Source organism: Urocampus carinirostris, chromosome 10 (assembly GCF_059441175.1).
Source record: "Urocampus carinirostris isolate Australia breed hairy pipefish chromosome 10, RoL_Ucar_1.0, whole genome shotgun sequence".
NCBI classification, from domain to species: Eukaryota; Metazoa; Chordata; class Actinopteri; order Syngnathiformes; family Syngnathidae; genus Urocampus; species Urocampus carinirostris.
The window spans coordinates 17,244,817-17,263,930 of NC_142358.1; the positions used below are offsets into that span (position 1 = coordinate 17,244,817).

At 39.9% G+C, this 19,114-nt stretch overlaps 2 protein-coding genes across 7 annotated transcripts in view; one reads left to right on the plus strand and one right to left on the minus strand.

Annotated features, from left to right (window-relative positions):
- Positions 1-15,790, minus strand: part of wdr53 (WD repeat domain 53) — a 206,053-nt gene extending 190,263 nt beyond the window's left edge. The window contains exon 1 of the mRNA XM_088346161.1: positions 15,721-15,790. The gene's annotated coding sequence lies outside the window, so the exon portion shown is untranslated. The remainder of the gene's footprint in view (positions 1-15,720) is intronic.
- clasrp (CLK4-associating serine/arginine rich protein) lies at positions 734-17,125 on the plus strand. 6 transcript variants are annotated; one of them, XM_088346145.1, is made up of 21 exons: positions 734-858; positions 2,332-2,471; positions 3,626-3,723; positions 3,952-4,053; positions 4,228-4,307; positions 4,448-4,532; positions 4,613-4,749; positions 4,907-5,003; positions 5,716-5,794; positions 5,873-5,946; positions 6,065-6,106; positions 6,180-6,371; positions 7,403-7,675; positions 7,731-7,913; positions 9,619-9,658; positions 11,720-11,783; positions 11,867-11,925; positions 13,138-13,184; positions 13,297-13,385; positions 14,566-14,590; positions 16,669-17,125. In XM_088346145.1, exons 2-21 carry the CDS (start codon positions 2,373-2,375, stop codon positions 16,745-16,747), a joined length of 1,944 nt encoding a protein of 647 aa, XP_088202271.1. In that variant the 5' UTR covers positions 734-858; positions 2,332-2,372; the 3' UTR covers positions 16,748-17,125. The 6 variants fall into 6 exon arrangements, 4 of the variants coding, with proteins under 4 accessions (XP_088202271.1, XP_088202273.1, XP_088202272.1 ...); XM_088346147.1 differs by having other exon boundaries at positions 16,672-17,125; XM_088346146.1 differs by having other exon boundaries at positions 11,723-11,783.
- The last annotated feature ends 1,989 nt before the right edge of the window (positions 17,126-19,114 follow it).

Genomic DNA, 19,114 nt, shown 5'->3' on the forward strand with positions numbered 1-19,114 from the left:
AGGCACTAAATATTACACACTGTCCCTTTGAGAATCAGGTCTTGGTTTAAAAGCTCTTAATCGATTATTTTGGTAAGGCTAAAGGTTATAATCGGGGAATTATTTGTGACTGGTGTTCAGGGCGAGGGCCTGTGCGTTATATCAATAGATTTCGATGTCTGTGTATTGCAAAATTCATTGCAGCCTGTTCATCCTGGAAGGGGAGAATTGCGGTCCTTTTTTAAGGTTTCCTAATTTCCTCATGCTGAGGTTTTCAGTTTTTCCTTGCCATCATGTAAGTTTTAGATCAGATGCTGTCATAATTGTCTGAAGTCTGTAACAGTTTGTGGTCTGTGTAGCCCTTTGAGATTTCTTGTGATTAAGGGCTTCACAAATAAAAATGACTTGACTTGACCATCACCTTAGATCAGTCTACAAGCACTATCCTGTCAATTTTTCCCAATTTATTTTAACATTTTTTATGTATTTTATTACGATTGTGAATTGCGAACAATGTTTACTACGTTGTTTTTTATAACAATAAAAACAAATCTAATTGTAATCAATATTTTAAAAGTTCTGACATGTTGACATTAGGCGTTTGCAAACTAAAATAGTATTTTTTTTCAATTCTTAAACTCTCAGGCTTCAGGCACCCAAATGTTTCTATGATTTTGTTTAAAAAGAAAAAGAAAAAAAGAAAACATGTGAAGAAAGGTCAACTAAGGCACTGATCCAGCAGGAGGCAAGTCTTCTTCCAATGCCCATAAATTTCCACGAAGAAGAAGGAGAACGGAAACACGGAAGAAGGCGTGTACCGTAGCCTCTCAGGCTCACAGAATTGAAACCCATTTTTTTCCTCTGTTGTCCGTAAAACAGGTAAGGCGTTTCCTTGTTAAGTGTCACGTTTGAAATTAAATTGGTCCTTTTAACAATGTTTACAAAGAGACTGCTTTTATCTATCGCTGTGGCCCATTTCGCCGCTACGACCTAAAGCTAGCAAGCTAAGCTAAAATAGCCTAGGTTGAGGAGGCCACGACCACTCAGCGCGCTACCCGTCATATGGCTGCAGCGCTTGACAAAACTCTTGCGTGCTTTTAGAATATTGCTTAGAGCTGTGTTGACAGGGCTGGCCCAAGCCTTCGTGGGACCCTAAGCAAAATTAAATTTGGGGGCCCACTGTTAGTTTATCATTTGCATATCCATCGTAACTTATTTCATGTTCTTCTCTTGTTATTACGAATACACCTAAAATACTAGATGTGGGATGCTAATGGGGTTGGTACATTTTAACCCACAGTAAATAAGACAAAGGAGGCAGACAGACTTGGAAATATGCAGAATAATACTTTCACAAAAGGAGCCAATTCCACTACTGTCCACATTGTAATCGATACACAAAACCTCAAAGGACCGCCAGGCCTGATTTACCTACAGTTTATAATTTGAAATGGTTCAAAATTCACCTACAAGAGCACTAAATTTTCAAAGTGATATAGTACAAAGTGGGCGACTAAGAGTTATCTAGGCCATTTAAAAGTAACAAAATCAACCTATTATTTACCCCAAACACAATCTGCTTTATTATTTGTGTTTTGAATTAACTGCAACAACAAATGTACTGAATTTAAACTAAAACAAACTAAATTCAAATAAAAATAAACAGAGGTACCTGAAACACTTTAATAGAAACGATTTTGTTTTAAATTAACTGCAAAAACAAATGTACAAAAACTAAATTTAAGCTCAAATACTTAACCTAGTGGTCTCTGGGCCTTAAGTAGCTGTTTAGTTCGCTTATGCCAATGTGTTGACATGCATTAATAGACGGGAGTTGGATGATTAAAACGCCTGTCTCAATAGTTCTCTAAATTGGTACTGTAAGCCAATTATTGTTAATCCTTCCGGCAGAAAGTAATGGAGTATTTTACTCACACTGACAACATATCAGTCTGGTTAAGTTTCAACCCCATTTTTAGTGACGGCACAGGACTAACAAGAAAGCAGTCTGTCACCTTTCTTTTCTTTGTATTAATCTAACTAAAAAACTTTTGTACAATATGAAGTACAAGAAAAAACGCACCCACTGCCCCAACAGTACTTTCCACGTAAACACAAAGATTATGTAATTAGACGGAGCATAGCACAAAGAAACCAAGTGAGGAAAATGGGCTCATCCAAGCTGATGATGCCAGCCCATTTTAACTGATGCATTCATTTACTACCTCATCCCTTCATATTTGATGTACAATTTCTGCCGCTTGTATATAAACTATTGCGATTAAGTAATGGATAACAACTTTTAAGCACCCTGTTTTAGCTAGGTCCTCATCTATTTTGTCCCCACTTCAGCAACCGTGCCACGCCGCGCCCCCACCCCCAGCGGCGCCGTCATGTGGCAGGAGGCCCGCAAGCACGAGCGCAAGCTTCGTGGCATGATGGTCAACTACAAGCGACGTGGCGAGCGCCGGCGAGAATACTACGAGAAGATTGTAAGTGGGAGTTGCAAGCATCTGATCCTTTTAAAATTTGGGAAAACAAATTAAAGGAGATTGGCTGCGACCAGTTCAGGGTGTCCCCTGCCCACTGTCCGATGATTGCTGGGATGGGCTCCAGCACCCCCGCTACCCTACTGAGGATAAGCGGTGCAGCTGATGAGATGAGATGAGATGAAATTAAAGGAGAATAATAAGAGAAAAAATCTGAATAAAATTGAATAATAGTTTTACAGAATTGAACATAGGCTCTCAATTCACTTATTTTGAGTTATGTTGTGCAGGCAACAGCCTTAGCAGGACTTTTTTTCATTATTTTATATGCCTGTGGAAAGTACATTTCATCTTAATTTTCACCTAACTTTTTTCGATTCGAGCAATTACATTTACCCATGAAAACCTCGTCTCGTCTATAGCTTTAGTAAAAAATTGGATGCTATTTGGGGAAAGCATAATGAAATGTTCTTTCTATTTTTTAATTGATATTTGGAGGCTGCTTTTACTATTGGAATGGAAATGCAGTAATTGTGCTATAATCATGTTCCTTTTAATTTGCATTAATTTGCTTTGTTGCCTGCCTTTTACTAAACATAATGGTTATATTTCCTGTTCTAACTTTCATTGAGAACAGAAGAGTTCTGTTTTTTCCAATTAAATCTCTTGGGTTACAAAAGCATATACACCCTAAAGAGTGTGGAATCAAAGAACAGAAACCCAATTGTCCAATAGTGACCATGATGTAAACAGTGCATAATAGTCATAATGGCGATCAATAGTAGAGTACAATATGATCAAAATGAGGAACTGGCATTCTATACAATCTCCTTTGCAGTTGTCCAGTCTTAAAAGCAGAATAAACTTATGAACAAGGGTTTCTAACGTCGCCCATCTTGTCTTCACAAAAAAACGGACCCAAAAAAATCCAACCCTTTTCTTAAGTGACAGTGTAGCTTTCTTGCAATGTATTAATCATCCTGTCTTCCTGCTGCTTTTATTATTTTATACCTCTGACTTGGTCTGGAATTGCTGCCACTTTTTGTTGATCTGACCTGAACCAGCTTCTTGAAAGTGCACCATGGGCAGTGTCCTTAAAAGCAAGTTGGATTTAGCTTTTTAGTCCGTTAACATCTGCTATTGTTTTATCCTTTCAGAAAAAGGACCCAGCCCAGTTCCTTCAGGTTCATGGGCGGGCCTACAAGATTCACCTGGATCCTGCTGTTGCTCTTGCGGCAGAGTCTCCCGTCAACATGTAAGGGAAAGAAACACCTACATACTAATTGGCCACAACATTGTATCCTTATTCAAGGTTATTAAACATTTATGCAGGCTACTAGTGCTTCTATTAGCCAATGATTCTATACTTAAGGCAAAATTTAAAAAAGGGCTATCAGTCATGCTTAGATTTACATGATTTAAAGTTTCATCATCAACATCAAGACACTCACTACAACTTATGTATTTTTATTAACTTGTATAGGATGCCTTGGCAAGGTGACGCAAGCAACATGATTGACCGTTTTGACGTACGGGCTCACCTCGACCATGTCCCCACCTACACGCCTCCGCTCATCACCACTCCGTAAGTTTTCCATATTTGTCATTTAACATTTGTTGCACTTTTTAAAGAATAAATGGAACGTACATTACACACATATATATATTGTTGAACTGAATGCGTCCCACAGATGACCTAGTGTTTTTTTTTTTTTCTTCTTAATGCTGATCACTTTTTGTATCTGCTCTATCCTCGCAGAACCCAAGAGCAGGAGATGGAGGAACGCAAATGTAACTATGAACGCTACAGAGGCTTGGTGCAGAACGACTTTGCCAACAGTCAGTAACGTATTATTCGAGATCCAGCAAACGATACTCTTCTTGATGAATCAAAATCACTGTCAACGGTTTAAAGAAAAAAAAAAAATTCTCCATTTTGCTTTTTGGTTCTAATGAAACACTCCGGTTTTCTTTTGTAGTCTCCGAGGAGCAATGTTTGTACCAGATTTACGTAGATGAACTTTACGGTGGTCTTCAGAAGCCAAATGAGGACGATAAAAAGAAGTAGGTTCATTCGGTTAGCCTTTTTTCACACCACTTGTGAGCTCTTAATCGCATGCATGGTGTCAATTGTGCTGATGCAGGCTGGCTGAAAAAAAGGTAGCCATTGGTTACACGTACGAAGACAGCACCATGACGGAACCCGACGCTGCCTCAGACAAAGATGAAGACAACTCTGAGAACAGCGAATCGGACGAGGACGCAGTCATCCCTGATATTGGTGAGCTGGTACCAAAGCGGATGTGTTTATGATAAGCTTCATTTTTTGTCCCAAATAGTGATGTTTTATGTAAACGATCATGTTCAAGGTCTTTGTGGCCCATTTCTAATACACAGAATTAAATGTCAGGCTTGTATGTGCGTTTGTGCGCCGGCAGATGTGGAAGTGGACATTGACGAGCTGAGCCATGATCAGGAAATGGAGCTCAACAAAACAGCTACCCCTTATGGAATGGCCCAAGGCGACTTTGTCAGGTGTTATTTTTTAAAACATTTTTCTTTTAATGTGTGTTTTAATTTGCAATTTCTTCTTGCCTTGTTATCAATGCTGAATATTTATTTTTTCTCCTGAATAAGACATTTTACAGTGGGACAAAAACAATTTTTTGGTTTGAAATAAATGCTGGTTTCAAATGCAATGTTTCTATATTTTGTAGGTTGGATAGGAAAACGAGATATTTATTTTTATATTAAGGTAATCGTCTCAATATAACAGTTCTTGGATGGTTTCCAACTGAGCTGCGTGATCTGTATTTATTATTGGCAGCAGATGGCGCTGTTTCAACGGCGCTGTCCTTGTTTTACGAGTTTATGTAAGTAAGCAGCTATGTAGGACACCCACCTATGAACGATTTGTCATGCTGCAGCGCCGTCAAAATGTGAATAGTCAGTATATTTAGGTGGACAACATAAAAATGGTTAACATAATTTCCAATTGAGTCAAACAGTATAACTCTAAAATGCAACTGAGCACAGAAACATGTTCTAAAAAAATACTATTGTCTAATTTTTAAACTAAAAATATTTCACCAGAAATCCTAATGGTTTTGAGGAAATGGTGCAGTTATAGCATTGCTTGAAGCAATCACCAGAATTTGTTTTCATTTGGGTTTTCTTTAGCAGAGAAATTGTCATTAGGAATGTGTTTTGGCTTGACTTTAATGTGTATTGTAATTGTGGCGGTCAGGATGTTGAGGAAGGACAAAGAGGAGTTGGAAGCCATCAAGCATGCTAAGGCACTGGAGGCGGAGAAAGCCATGTACTCTGTAAGGCGAAATTGCTTTTTGGAAACGTGTGTGCGCATCTGTTTTTCTGCTACTTGGTGACACGCTTTCTGATTTAAGGGCCGTCGGTCTCGCCGACAAAGAAGAGAATTCCGAGAGAAACGGCTAAAAGGACGACAAATCAGCCCGCCCAGGTAGATCAACATTTACTTTCTAATTTTGTATATTTTGTTTCAATATTTAATACAATGTTTGTTTTTTTCTTGAGCAATTTTTCTTCACATACCATATTTTATGTTTGTTTTCCATCAGCTATGCCAGGAGAGATAGTCCAACATACGATCCATATAAACGGTGAGTTCCCAGTTCTTTTTTTTTTCTGCATCCTTGTTTTGGCCTCTGTTTTAATTTTTATTCCCTATTCCAGGCCAAAGTCTGAGTCAAGCTCTGAGTCCCGCTCCCGCTCTCGGACTCCCGGTCCGGAGAAAATCACCTTTATTACCAGTTTCGGAGGCAGTGACGATGAATCTGCGGCTGCAGCTGTAGCGCAGGCTGCCACCCCCCATCTCGGCCAGAGCTCCAACTCGCAGCACTCCGCAGGTCATAGCAGGGGCTCCCGGTCGGTAACTTTCCCTTCTCCTGTCTTTTCATTGGCTAGTCTATTGATGTGATCACTGGCAAAGGGTGGTTCTACGCACTCTGTGTCATTTAAATTTTTTGTGTCTTTAAAAAATGTTATCTAGATTTGATTCTTGAAAAATATTTCTTTGCATGATGTACTTTGAAAGATTAAGACTTTGTCTACAACCACACACATATTTATTCTCCTGCATTTTTAAGCCTTCAACACCTTTAAAGGTTAACTTACTGGAGGTCTGTGTTCTTCTGCAGGATATGTTCATGAATAAAACACTGTTTAAGGTTGGCTATAAATTATTATTCTCATTATATAATTTAATGCAAGGGTCATCAAACTTTTTGAAGCTGAGGGCTACTTTTTGTTGCTGATTAGCCCGAAGGGTTTCCATTTTTCTATGCATAATAAAATAACTTATTATTACTATGTTGTAAGCAGGCTGTAATCTTTATAATTTATATATTCAAACTTCCTAGAAAATCACAATGACCCCTATTTACAGAACCTGTTCAAGGGCTACTAAGGTATTCTTAGAGGCTACCTTGTGGCCATGGGCACTGTGTTTGCTACTCCTGATAAAATGTGGTAGCAATCTCAAAAGGCTAAAAGGTCTTGAACTCATGCATACAGAGTTGTCCAAACTTCTTTTTGTGTGTGTGTGTGTGTGTGTGTGTGTGTGTGTGTGTGTGTATATATGTATATATGTGTATATATATATATATATATATATATATATATATATATATATATATATATATATATATATATATATATATATATATAATATAGCACTGGTCTATAGGGACCGTTCTTTTTGTGTATAGTTTGATTTAGACCATAAATATGTTGGTGCGAACGTAACCTTTTCTGTTACTTGGCAGGTGTCGGATGCCATGCAATAAAAATGTTTTTCAAATGGAATCCTGACATCAATATTTGTATACCTAAGCAACAAGATTCAAGCAAGGTGCCGAACCCTTCACCTAACACATTTGTTGTCTGTTTTTGTTCAGGAGACGCCGGTCCTCATCCAGCCATTCCCCTTCATACTCCTCATCTTCCAACTCTTCATCACGGTCCTCTTCCTCTTCCCGTTCGCGCCGCCGAACGCGACGGGGAAGGGACAGCCAGCGTTCCCGGACCCGCTCCCACCTCCGACGATACTCCCGGTCTTATTCTCGTGACCGAGAAGAATCTCGGAGGAGACGCGGCCGCACGCGGTCGAGATCTCGAACCAGAGAGCGAGCTAAGGAGAGGGGACGATTTTCTTCAAGGAGACAGACTAGGTAATGAAAAGGCCTTTGGTTTTCCAACCAGGTCTGACCTCCTACTGGTTTTCAGATCCCGATCCAGCTCACGGCAGGGGGGTTCCTCTCGACGAAGCGTCCAGAGTAGCACTGGTCACCGACGGGGTGCGAGTGGAAGCGTTAGTCCCTCGCCGTCCCCCAGCCGCCAGAACCAAAGCCCCTCTCCTGACAGAGGACCCCCTATTTCTGCTAACACTGTTACCGACAAACTAAGAAAGTAAGACCATCTTGTAAACATAACTTCTTCAATGAGTAGCCTCTTTAAAATATGTTGGTTTACCTAGAGTTTCATCCCTAAGAAGGTGCCATCATATTGTGCTTTCTATTTATTTCTAAACCAGTTGAAGTCTATCACTTATCAACGCAAATGTACTAGAAAAAAAACTTGTTTTGTATTTCACAATGAGTATAAAATGGTAAGCCCCTGGAAAATTGATGCACAGCTGCTTAAGGATAAATAGCATATGTAGCCATTTAAAGGAAACTTTTGGTAGGTTATCTTCAATCCCAAAGATGATGGCTGAGTAACACATATTGTGTGTGCATTTCTTAAACACGCTTGAATGAACCTTTTTTTCATTTTTTGGGCGGGGCTGACAACAGTAAGCCTAAGCAGATAGGTGGAATGGAAAATAAAGCATAAAGGCTCATTTAACTCAGTTGGGTATTGTTAACACATACTTAAAACACTTCATATTACTCACCCTTACTTCTAAGGATTATTACTCTACTTTCCCAATTAGCTGTTTTTTATAGTTCGGCTTTTTTTTATGGTGTATACTCCAGAGCAGTGCTTAATTATTTTCTGTCCCACCCCCTTGGAAAAAGAAATCCTCTGGCAACATGTAAAAACATAGTCATTTTACAGATCGGACTGCCCACTCTGTAAATATATGTAGCATTGTAAAATAAGATATATATTTTGTCCTGGTAAATATTTACTTATAAATCGAGCCTAATTGAAGCAGTTCAGTTTCCTCCGTAGTTGGTCAGATGGATGGCTTTCAGCTTAAAAGATGCATCTAACACAATTCTTCTTGTACTTTGAATGATGCAGCTATGAAAAATAAAAACAAGATTTTGTGTGTTTTGCTCCAAGTGCGATAACACCAACTTTCTTGGCTGAAAAGAGGGGGTCCTATTATCTGAACTGCGTGAAACAATTGACTTCAGTATATTTATTTTTCTACCTAATTATACATTGTGGATCCAGTACGACTTGTACTCTGGAGCAGGGCTGTCCAGAAATCTTCTGAGGGCCATATAGAGACAATTTGTAAAATAAAGGTACATGTTATTTTCTTAACCATAGTTTACTTTGCTCACAAAAACAATTTTGTTCTTAAAATTGGCTTTTGCAGCTTACTCAAAGGCTTTATGGTTAGGTTAGCATTTTATAAAATCTTGGGACCCAAATCCTTTTCTTACTGTAAAAATAAGAAACATGTCTGTCACTTTTCAAGACATTACTTGGAATCATTCATGTGGTAAGTTTACTATTTTAACATACGCAGAGCAAAATGTTTTCAGCAAAAGTGCTAGTTTTGAATAGTTGGTTTGCTCATTTGCATAGTCAAACAAGGATGTTGCAGTTTATTTAACATTTTTTTCAGGTGTGAAATTTTAGGCGGCTGCAAAATGGATGCCAGGCTGCGGACAGTCCTTTGGGCATAGTTTGGACATCTGTTATTTATCAAAGTTATCAAAGATTAAAACAAAAAATCAGATTATTTAAAATGGTGTTGTAAAAAGAGTAAATCAATCAAAACAAATAACAAAAATTCAAGTTTTTGCCGATTTAAGTCCACGAATGGTTAAGTGGGTTGAAAAAGAACAACACTTGCAGCATTTGCAACATGTCAAGAGTGAATGCCAACTACTCTGCGTCCTAACGGCTCCTTGCCTCCTTGTCATCCCTGCAGGCCTGACACACCGGGTGGTAAAAAGACGGGAGCCGCCAAAGTCAGTAAGAATTTGATGTGGCTGAAGTTTCTTGCTAAAGTCTACTACGCCCCCCTCATCCTTGACAGGCTGACGTGGCCGCCCCATACCACGCTCCGCCTTTTGTTGTCCTCTGACCATAATCTTATGTTTTATGCTGGCACACACACTCCTTTGTAGTCGAATCTTTAACGTGGGGACAGTCGTGAAATGTGTTTTCTTGTGAATATTGACTTTTTTAGCTGTGTCGAGTGATTATGACTCTGCTGGGTGTGGACAAACGTCTGGGCTTGTTTAAACAAATGAACATATTTCAGTGTCCTGCAGTTCTGAATCGTGAGATCACGGAGCGTGATAATAGCTGACTGTCAATCACCGCGAATTTTCTTTTGTTGCCGTCCTCCTCCCCTGCCACCGGTAGTTCATCTTTTCCTGGCAAAGAACCGTCGCAACTTTGCATACACGGCAGGCCTCTCAGTCGAGAGCCGCTCTCGCCCAACCTCCCTCCCTCCCGCCTCCGACTCGCCCGCGGTGTTGTGACCTGCCGTTTTTCTTGCCTGGCCAGGTTTGAACAGCCCACTGCTGGGTGTGTCGGCGGCAAAGTGCCACTGGCTCTTTTGTGAACTCGCTGGACCTGAACTTGCTCTCGTTTCCCGCAACGTCCCTCGCTGCTCCCTCAGCTGTCCTTGCGCATTACTCTCCCAACCCTCGCCACTCCTGAGCTCTTTTTGTTTTCTAAATCCTAATTTACCGGACATTTGAGGTTACAACAATTAAATAGTGCTTTGTTTTCCGCACTATACAGCACACTAGATTATAAGTCGCACTCCCCAAAAAACAGTCTTGTGATATATTTTTTTCATATAAGGCGCACCGGACGTTGAGGCACATGGAAACAAAACTTCAGTAAAGGCTAAAGTTACACAAACATTCTTTACAAAAAAATGCAATGGGAATCAAAATAGGATCCAATTTGCACAACATTGATTACAACAGGAATCTAACTCGGACTGCAGGGGGAGCATGGCAGCGATCACACCTGATTTTCTAGAACTCTAGGGATATGGCTGGCAAATGAAAAGGCTTTAAAGTCATGGTGCCAAATTGATGTTATTGATATTATTCTACCGGGCCAAGCGTATACTGTCAAACATTAAACCGTACTCACTGAAATACAGTACTGTATCGCCGACTTGCAAAGTCGTTACGAAGCGCACAAGATTCTAAACCGAATAAAAAGAAAGGCGTAAGAAGTAATCTAGTCGTTCTGAACTGAACGGAGAGTAAGGCATTGTGGGAAGAAATTATCATCTCATCTCATTAGCTACACCGCTTATCCTCAGTAGGGTCACGGGGCTGCTGGAGCCCATCCCAGCATTCATCGGGCAAGGGACACCCTGAACTGATTGCCAGCCAATCGCAGGGAAGAAATTATGACATCCTCTAATATTTTAAGGCATTCATGGTTGTATGTATTGAGAACATTTGTCACTTACAATTTTTAGCTTGATCTGAGATAAAGTGAAACTGAATTTTATACAAATGCATTCTCATTTTTCTAACATGTCTGGTTAACGGTTCATGGATCTCTTAATCGCCAGGGTTGTCTGGGCACCATTTCCTTTGGTGTGTCTTGGGCAAGCGCAGGTACCGGGACTGAAAATAGTGTGATGAGATGAGACCTAGTATTTTTTCATGTGTTGTCTACTGGATTGGTGGGTAGTATCAGGGTTCGATTCTCGTTGCATCTAAAGATATGCAATTGTGAACAACCAGCCACGTCCCTAGCAGCCTGGTGGGTAGGATTCAGTTGCCTTACTTTTGCTATATCTGGTTTGACTCCTGTTGCCACCATTGTTATGCAATTGTGGTCTGCGATTAAAATTTTGGTCATCTAATGCTAAATGCATAAATATGGTATTGCATCTGTTCAGATTTCTGTCCAATTTGGGTTTTTTGAGTGCGCCTTATAGTCGAGAAAATATGTTCTCGGTTGGACACTTTGCGGCAATTAAAATGTGCACTTTTTAAATTGTATCGAAGGCGCAGCCGTTGCGTTGTTAATGCAAACTGTCTCCCCAGCAGTCCAAGCTAACGCCGCAGGAGAAGCTGAAGCTGCGTATGCAGAAGGCCCTCAACAGGCAGTGTGAGCGCTCGCAACCACAACAATAAAAAGTGAGATGCGGCATTTTTCCAGGCGATTTGCTCATTGTTGCCTCCTTCCTGCAGCCAAGGCGGATAAGAAAGCGGCCCAGGTGAAGATCCAGCAGCAGGAGCACAAACGACAGGTGTGTGTTTAAAAAAAGTCAATGTTTGTTGAGTTGTTTGTGTTTATTTAGTCCATATGTTTTTCTTTATGCTGGTTGATAAGCGTCAAGTTGAGTAGAAAACAAAAGGATAGAAGACATCTATAGATTTTAAACTTGCAAGGAGAACAGATGAGCAAGCCCTCCTCTGAGCTCTTTTTATGAAATCTTGGGTTACAAAAGCAGATCTGCCCTAAAGAGTGGAATTCAACGAACAGCAACACGATTAGCCGATAGCATAATAGTCAAAATAAGTAACTTATGTCTGAATTTTTTGTACCACAAAGCAAAATCGCCATTAACACTCAATTGTTTGTGCCTATGGGTTTTTAATTAACATTCAATTAGTCATGACAAATTATTAATTTTAAATATGCTTAATCATAAATTCATCGGTAGGAATTCAAGAGTTTTATTTAATTACAGATAGTCTAACATTAGTAGTGAAGTAATGGTGGAATTTTAATTTAGTCACAATGGGTAGGTATTTTTTTGTACAATCACTTAACTTTTTTATTCCTGTGTTAGCAATTCGCAAGGAATGTACTTTTTTCAATAAAACTAAAACATTTTTATCGGGTAAAGTTTCTAGTCGTGACTAGATGATTCGGAGTTTATTTTTTTGGTTTTATTGCCTAGGGCCTAGGCCTACACTCCAAGGTGATTTTTCATTAAATGATCAGTATACTTGTTAGTGCCACATCAGTCGAGTATTAACTCATTCTCTCCCAAGGACTGCTATTGCTTTCCAAGATCCATTTTGACTGGGTTGCCATACAGAGCTATAGACGTTAAGAATACGTTCAAGCTAGGTTGCCGTTTACGGCTCTAGACGTCAAAGATCCATTTTAGCTAGGCTAGAGATGTGAAGATCTGTTTTAGCTCGGCTGGCAATAGCGACTATAAAGGTGAAAGATCCATTTTAGTAAGGCTGGCATTATATGACTTCAAGTCGAAACACTTTGAATTGCTAGATTTTTTTTTTTAAATGCAGTAGAATTAATTAAGACTGGACACAAATGAACAATAGTTTGCTTTTTTGCTCTGAAAGATAAAAACGGATCATTTTAATGTTTACTTTTTGTCCTTTTCTCAATTTTCAAAGAGTTACAACCTCGGTTTGTGTTCATTTTCTTTCACGTGGTTAAAGCACGTCAACAAAGACTCTCCTTTTGCTCTGTGATTGTGCGACAGGAGCGAGAGGGAGAACTACGAGCCATGGCACGCAAGATCCGCATGAAGTAAGTCTGCGTGCGCGAGCGTGTGCGTGCTTCCATGCGCGGGCGTCCGCCGGTGGGCTGTTTGGTATTTGAGCGTGTTGCAACAATCTGACCTGGAGGCTTCTGCCTTTAGGGAACGCGAGCGGCGCGAAAAAGCTCGGGATGAATGGGAAAGGCAGTACGGACGCCAGAGCAGCAACTCGCCCTCTCCCTCTAAATATGGTAAGAGCACGAAGGTCGATGCCGATTGTTTGCTCCTCGCGCTCTCACATTATCGGACAGCTTCGGCTCAGAAACGGACGTCTTCCAAACGTGCAGACAAGGTTGACGTGTGCCAATATGGAACCATGTGAGTGTAGAGTAAACACGTGGATGGCTGATTCTCAACAGCCCAAGTTTGATTTCAACAAAAATCACCAATTGGTGATGAATTGTTTTGTATATAAAGATCCCATCTGTTAAGTCTAATTTGCCATGCAAATTATGGCTCAACTGACCCACAACCCCGTTAAAATGTCCCCACTTTTTTTAAACTTTGTTACTTTGTAAAAGTGTCTTGAATGCATCATTTGGCTTTTGTGGCATTAGCAAGGAGCTAGTGTTCACATTGTCGCCAAGTGTGACTTAAAATCAATGACACCCATTTGTCGCGACCAGTCAGGCTTAAAACCCAGTTTTTTTTTTTTAATGCATTATAATTAAACAATCTGTCAATTACTTTGTGGGTTATTTAATTGATCAAAGATGGTTTAATTTTCTTTGTCATTGATAACAATTTGAGTGAACATTGTTTGCAACGCGATTAGACATGGCACTCTTAGGTAAGCACGTAATAGAGACTTAGAAGAGAAAGGAATGTCGGGATAAATGGGCAAACATATTAACAAAGTAGTGCTCAGAGACTGGCCTGCCTTGTAAGAGTAATGCAGCGAATAGTAGTGCAACAACATTTAGCAAAAATGAAATTTCCCAAATCAGTCCACAATAAGATATGGGTTACCTTTTTTCAATGCAAGATATGTATTTTTCAATTTTGAGCGCTTGTTTAGTGCGTTGACGGCTTTGGGTAGGGAACTCTGAACAAGTTAGTCTTCGTTTTAGGGGGCCTGTAACGCCTACCGGAAGGCAATGGTTAAAAGCCGATGTGTCGGGGTGAGAAGAGTCCTTTATAATCTCAATGGCTCTGCTGTTTTATCGAAACCTGGCAATGTCCTCAAGACTGGGTAGAGAGCAGACATTGATCTTGGGGGCTGTGTTTACTCGACATAACAGTGTTTGGGGGGAAAAAAAGCACGTTTAAGATACTTTTGGAGTCCAGTATTTTTATGAGACATGAATCTATGAGCGGTTCCTGTGCCAGTGGCTTGTTCTGATGCCGCCTCTGTATGCTCTCATTCCTCAGATCGAGATTCCAGTTCATCTAGAAGGTATGTGATCATTTTTTTTTTTCTCCTGACATTGCCTTTGTCATTAATTCTTTCATTTACATTTTTCTCAATATGTAAACAAAATTTAAAAAAAAAAACAACTCGATGACAATGAAAATCTCTATGCCTTAAATCAGGGGTCACCAACATTTTTGAAGCGGAGTTGTTTTTTTCTTACTGATTAGCATTAAGGGTTTCCAATTTGGTATGTTTCCAAAATACCTGCGTACTATGTTATTACCAGGTTGTAACTATAGGAAGTAGGGTTTAAATAACAACTAAAACAACATCTAATGTTAGGGCGCTGTGTGATTTACATTGGTTACAGGCTAATTTTAAATAATTTTGGAAGAATTGATCATGTGTCTAAAGACACTTATAATGTCAAAGATTTCTCATGCCTTTTAGAAATCAAATTTTCTAGAATATCACAATAACTCATCACTTATGAGCTAATTTTAAAACCGGGATACGGATTATTCAGTTTTTCATTGGCGGCTACCTCAGCACAACATTGATGACATCTGTTCTAGGGAATCAAAGATATAAGCAGTCAATAGAAAACGGGACAATTTTGTTGTATAGATCAGAAATTAGCATGCTAGCACACGAACCGGTGAATTACAACTATGGAGCCAACCTAATAATCATTCTTCTCCCACGTTGTGGACCCCTGCTCTAAACAGTGTTGTCATTGACGGTTTTATTTATATTCTTTCACATCTTTGCAGAAGGGAAATTTGTTCCTTTTTTGCTTGAGTGCATGAGAAAGACCAGTTTTCCACAGCTATTTTTTTCTCATCTAAAGTGCTAATGATAACAACCAACATCGAGAAGATGTACCGTAAATTCCGGACTATAGAGCGCACCTGATTTTAAGCCGCACCCACCACATTTTAGGAGGATAACCGCTTTTGTACTTGCACATGCTGCACCTGTATATAAGCCGCATGCGCCCACATTAAAACACGTTTCACATTCACAAATTTAACCCAAACCCCACTTTGGGTCCCGCGATTTTAACCGGGGGTTTTGGGGTTTTTAAGGGTTATTGTTCTATCTTCGTTATTCATTATCCATTATCGGTCAGTTCATAATACGCTACAAAGCCTAGGAGCCGGGACACTTACTCTCAGCCAAAAGGCCAAGCTAAGGTCCTAGCCCTAAAGCCTTGCTGCGATCATTGCGAATGCACCGTTCATAAAGTGCACGGTCAAAAACCACAGCTGGCAAAATTACGGAAAATGATACCGGTATTTGATGCAGACCTGCAGAGTCCGGGTCCCGTTAAAAGTAATCCAAGGGAAAAAAAGTGTATATTTCCAAAGGTAAGGGTGGGAAAAATGTATATCCACTATTGTCTGCCGTGTCCACAAACACTCACCTTTACCGGTCCCCACTTCCCGTCATCCCCCGCGTCTGTTACGCCCCTTCTTTTTAATTGGTCAGTGCAAGACTTATCAGAATAAGTGTCCAAAATAAACACAAATAAATACATTACAAAAATATACAGTTGCAAATACATATTATAAATGGTTACACATATTTACAAAGAAAGACTGTACACCGAGAGAGTTTTCAAAGCTTTAATAATAATATTATAACTTTCATCCCACTCTGTGCCTTTGAAGGGTAGCAAAACGTTACTAACACGCTCGCAATACAGTTAACGGGTCTAATAAAATAAACATACCGTACATGTAGAAATCACGATAAACCGTTCAAAGTTGTCCTCCTTTAGTATGGGAAAGAGACTTTGTCATATAGACGTCCCACGCTCCCTTATTCGAAAACACGCGAGCAACACGCTCGCAAGGTAAAGTTTGCGTGCAGTAGCTCTGTTTCCTTCTTTGTCGGGCTGCTCGATTGCGTTTAGCCTGTAAGCTGCATCATGTGCCTTGAACTCGAGCGCCGCTGGCGGCTGTTGGAAAAATTACATAAATTGGCTGCATCACTGAATAAGCCGCAGGGTTGAACGTTTGGGGAAAAAAGTAGCGGCTTGTAGTCCGGAATTTACGGTATTTTATCATCTTGATCCCCTTCCTTTTGCTTCCTCCCCTTTTTTCTTGTGTTTTCAGAAGGTATCGTTCCCAATCCCGGTCTCAGTCCAGATCAAGATCTCGTTCTCGTTCCAGAAGTCCGTACAGCAGATACTGATTTGAAATAAAGGGGGACCTCTTTAAGAATAAAGCGGATCATAAATCTGGGTGACTGTTGCTGACACACAAACACTTCACTCATGTATGTATGTATGTTACGTATTGAGCTAGGACACACGTGTGTATGTCTGAAAATGGAATTGGAGCAAATTTTTCAATTTGCCTCGTTTCAGTTTTGTTTTCCTTAAAATGATATTAATCCCTTTTGCGTGAAAAAAAATCGGACTCATCAAGCACCTTTGACGTCTTCCTCTCAGAATCTTTTACACACTTTCGGCGCCTCTCACATCAAATTCCCAACTTGGTCTTCTGTTAAACTCTGTGGTCTTCGCTCTCGCACAACCACAATAAAACAATCATAAAGCAAAAAGGTTCATATGTTGCCTTTTATTGTCTCAGTAATTTTGACTTGTCTCTAGTTTTCCTGTTACACATTAACAAGATATTTTATATTACAAAAGTCAATTCCATTGAAGTTGGGAAAAAGTTTAAAATGTCAGTAAAATTAGAATAGAATGACTTGCAAACCTTTTCTAACCCATATTTAAATGAATACACCACAAAGACAAGATTATCCATGTTCAAACTCATAAACTTTATTTCCATAAGCAAATAATGATAAACTTAGAATTTTATAATTGCAACAAGTGCCAAAGTAGTTGGGAAAGGGGCTTCTTCACCATTGTGTTACATCACCTTTCCTTTTAATAACACTCAATAAACGTTTAGGAAGTGAGGAGACTAGTTGTTGAATCGTTGATAGTGGAATCCTTTCCCATTCTTGCTTTATGTACAGCTTCAGCTGTTCAACAGTCCGGGGTCTCCTTTGTCTTATTCTGCGCTTTATAATGCGCCACACATTTTCAATGGGAGACAGGTCAGGACTGCAGGCAGGCCAGTCAAGCACCCGCACCCTCTTACTACGAAGCCACGCTGTCGTGAGACGTGCAGTGTGTGGCTTGGCATTATCCTGCTGGAAGAAGCAAGGGCGCCCATGGTAAAGATTCTGTTTGGATGGCAACATACTTTGTTCCAAAACCTGAATGTACTTTTCTGCATTAATGGTGCCTTCACAGATGTGCAGGTTACCCATTCCTTGGCCACTCATGCACCCCCATACCATCACAGATGCTGGCTTTTGCACTTTGCGTGCATAACAGTCTGGGTGGTTCTGTTCTTCTTTGGACCGGAGGACACGACGTCCACAATTTCCAAACACAATTTGGAAAACTGACTCATCAGACCACAGAACACTTTTCCACTTTGTATCAGTCCATTTTAGATGGGCTCGGGCCCAGAGAACCCTGCGGCGTTTCTGGATGTTGTTGATGAATGGCTTACGCTTTGCAACATAAAGTTTTAACCCACACTTACGGATATAGCGTCGAACTGTATTGACTGACAGTGGTTTTCCAAAGTGTTCCTGAGCCCATGTGGTGATGTCCTTTACACATTGATGTCGGTTCTTAATGCAGTACCGCTTGAGGGCTCGGAGGTCACGGGCATTCAATAATGGTTTACGGCCATGCCGTTTACGCACAGTGATTTCTCCAGATTCCCTGAACCTTTTCACAATATTATGGACTGTAGATGATGATATCCCTAAATTCCTTGCAATTGTACTTTGAGGAATGTTGTTTTTAAACTGTTCAACAATTTGCTCACGCAGTTGTTCACAAAGAGGTGAACCTCGCCCCATCCTTGCATGTGAATGACTTAGCTTGTTCGGGTCTCCCTTTTTTATACCCAGTAACAACTCTCACCTGTTGCTAATTCATCTGTTCACCTGCAAATAGTTGGTTGATTTCCATTCATCCACTTTCTGAGTAGTTATTGACACCTGTCCCAACTATTTTGGCACGTGTTGCTGTCATCAAATTACAGAGTTGATGATTTTCTCCCAAAACAATAAAGTTTATGAGTGAAGACAATAAATATGTTGTCTTTGCTGTGCATTCATTTAAATATGGGTTGAAAAGAATTTGCAATTTACTTGGATCAATTTTTATTTGCAATTAACACACTTTCCCAACTTCATTGGAATTGAGTTTTGTATAAGCTCCCCTATACACAGGAACTCAATAGTTTGTCCCAGTATTAAGTGAAAATTCAGTAGACAACATTAATCCGTTTGGAGATTGAAAAGTGAAATCGAATAGCGAGAGATGGAAACCTATGGTAATGTGCAACTAATGTGTTTTGAACCCCAGATAAGAAACAATAAAATGGTATAAAGTAAGTACTATTTGTGTGTAATATACATGTGTATGATTAAATGACATTATGAATATATACTACACATGTGAAGGAAAATTTGATTTTTATTTACCTGGGTGTGACATGACTTGGTCGCGTAGAGTAAGGG

Coding starts and splice junctions, on each gene's coding strand:
- clasrp (XM_088346145.1), top strand. CDS start 2,373: ATGTGGCAGGAGGCCCGCAAGCACGAGCGCAAGCTTCGTGGCATGATG. Junction 4,750..4,906: donor CGCAGTCATCCCTGATATTG/GTGAGCTGGTAC, acceptor GTGCGCCGGCAG/ATGTGGAAGTGGACATTGAC. Junction 14,591..16,668: donor GATTCCAGTTCATCTAGAAG/GTATGTGATCAT, acceptor TTGTGTTTTCAG/AAGGTATCGTTCCCAATCCC.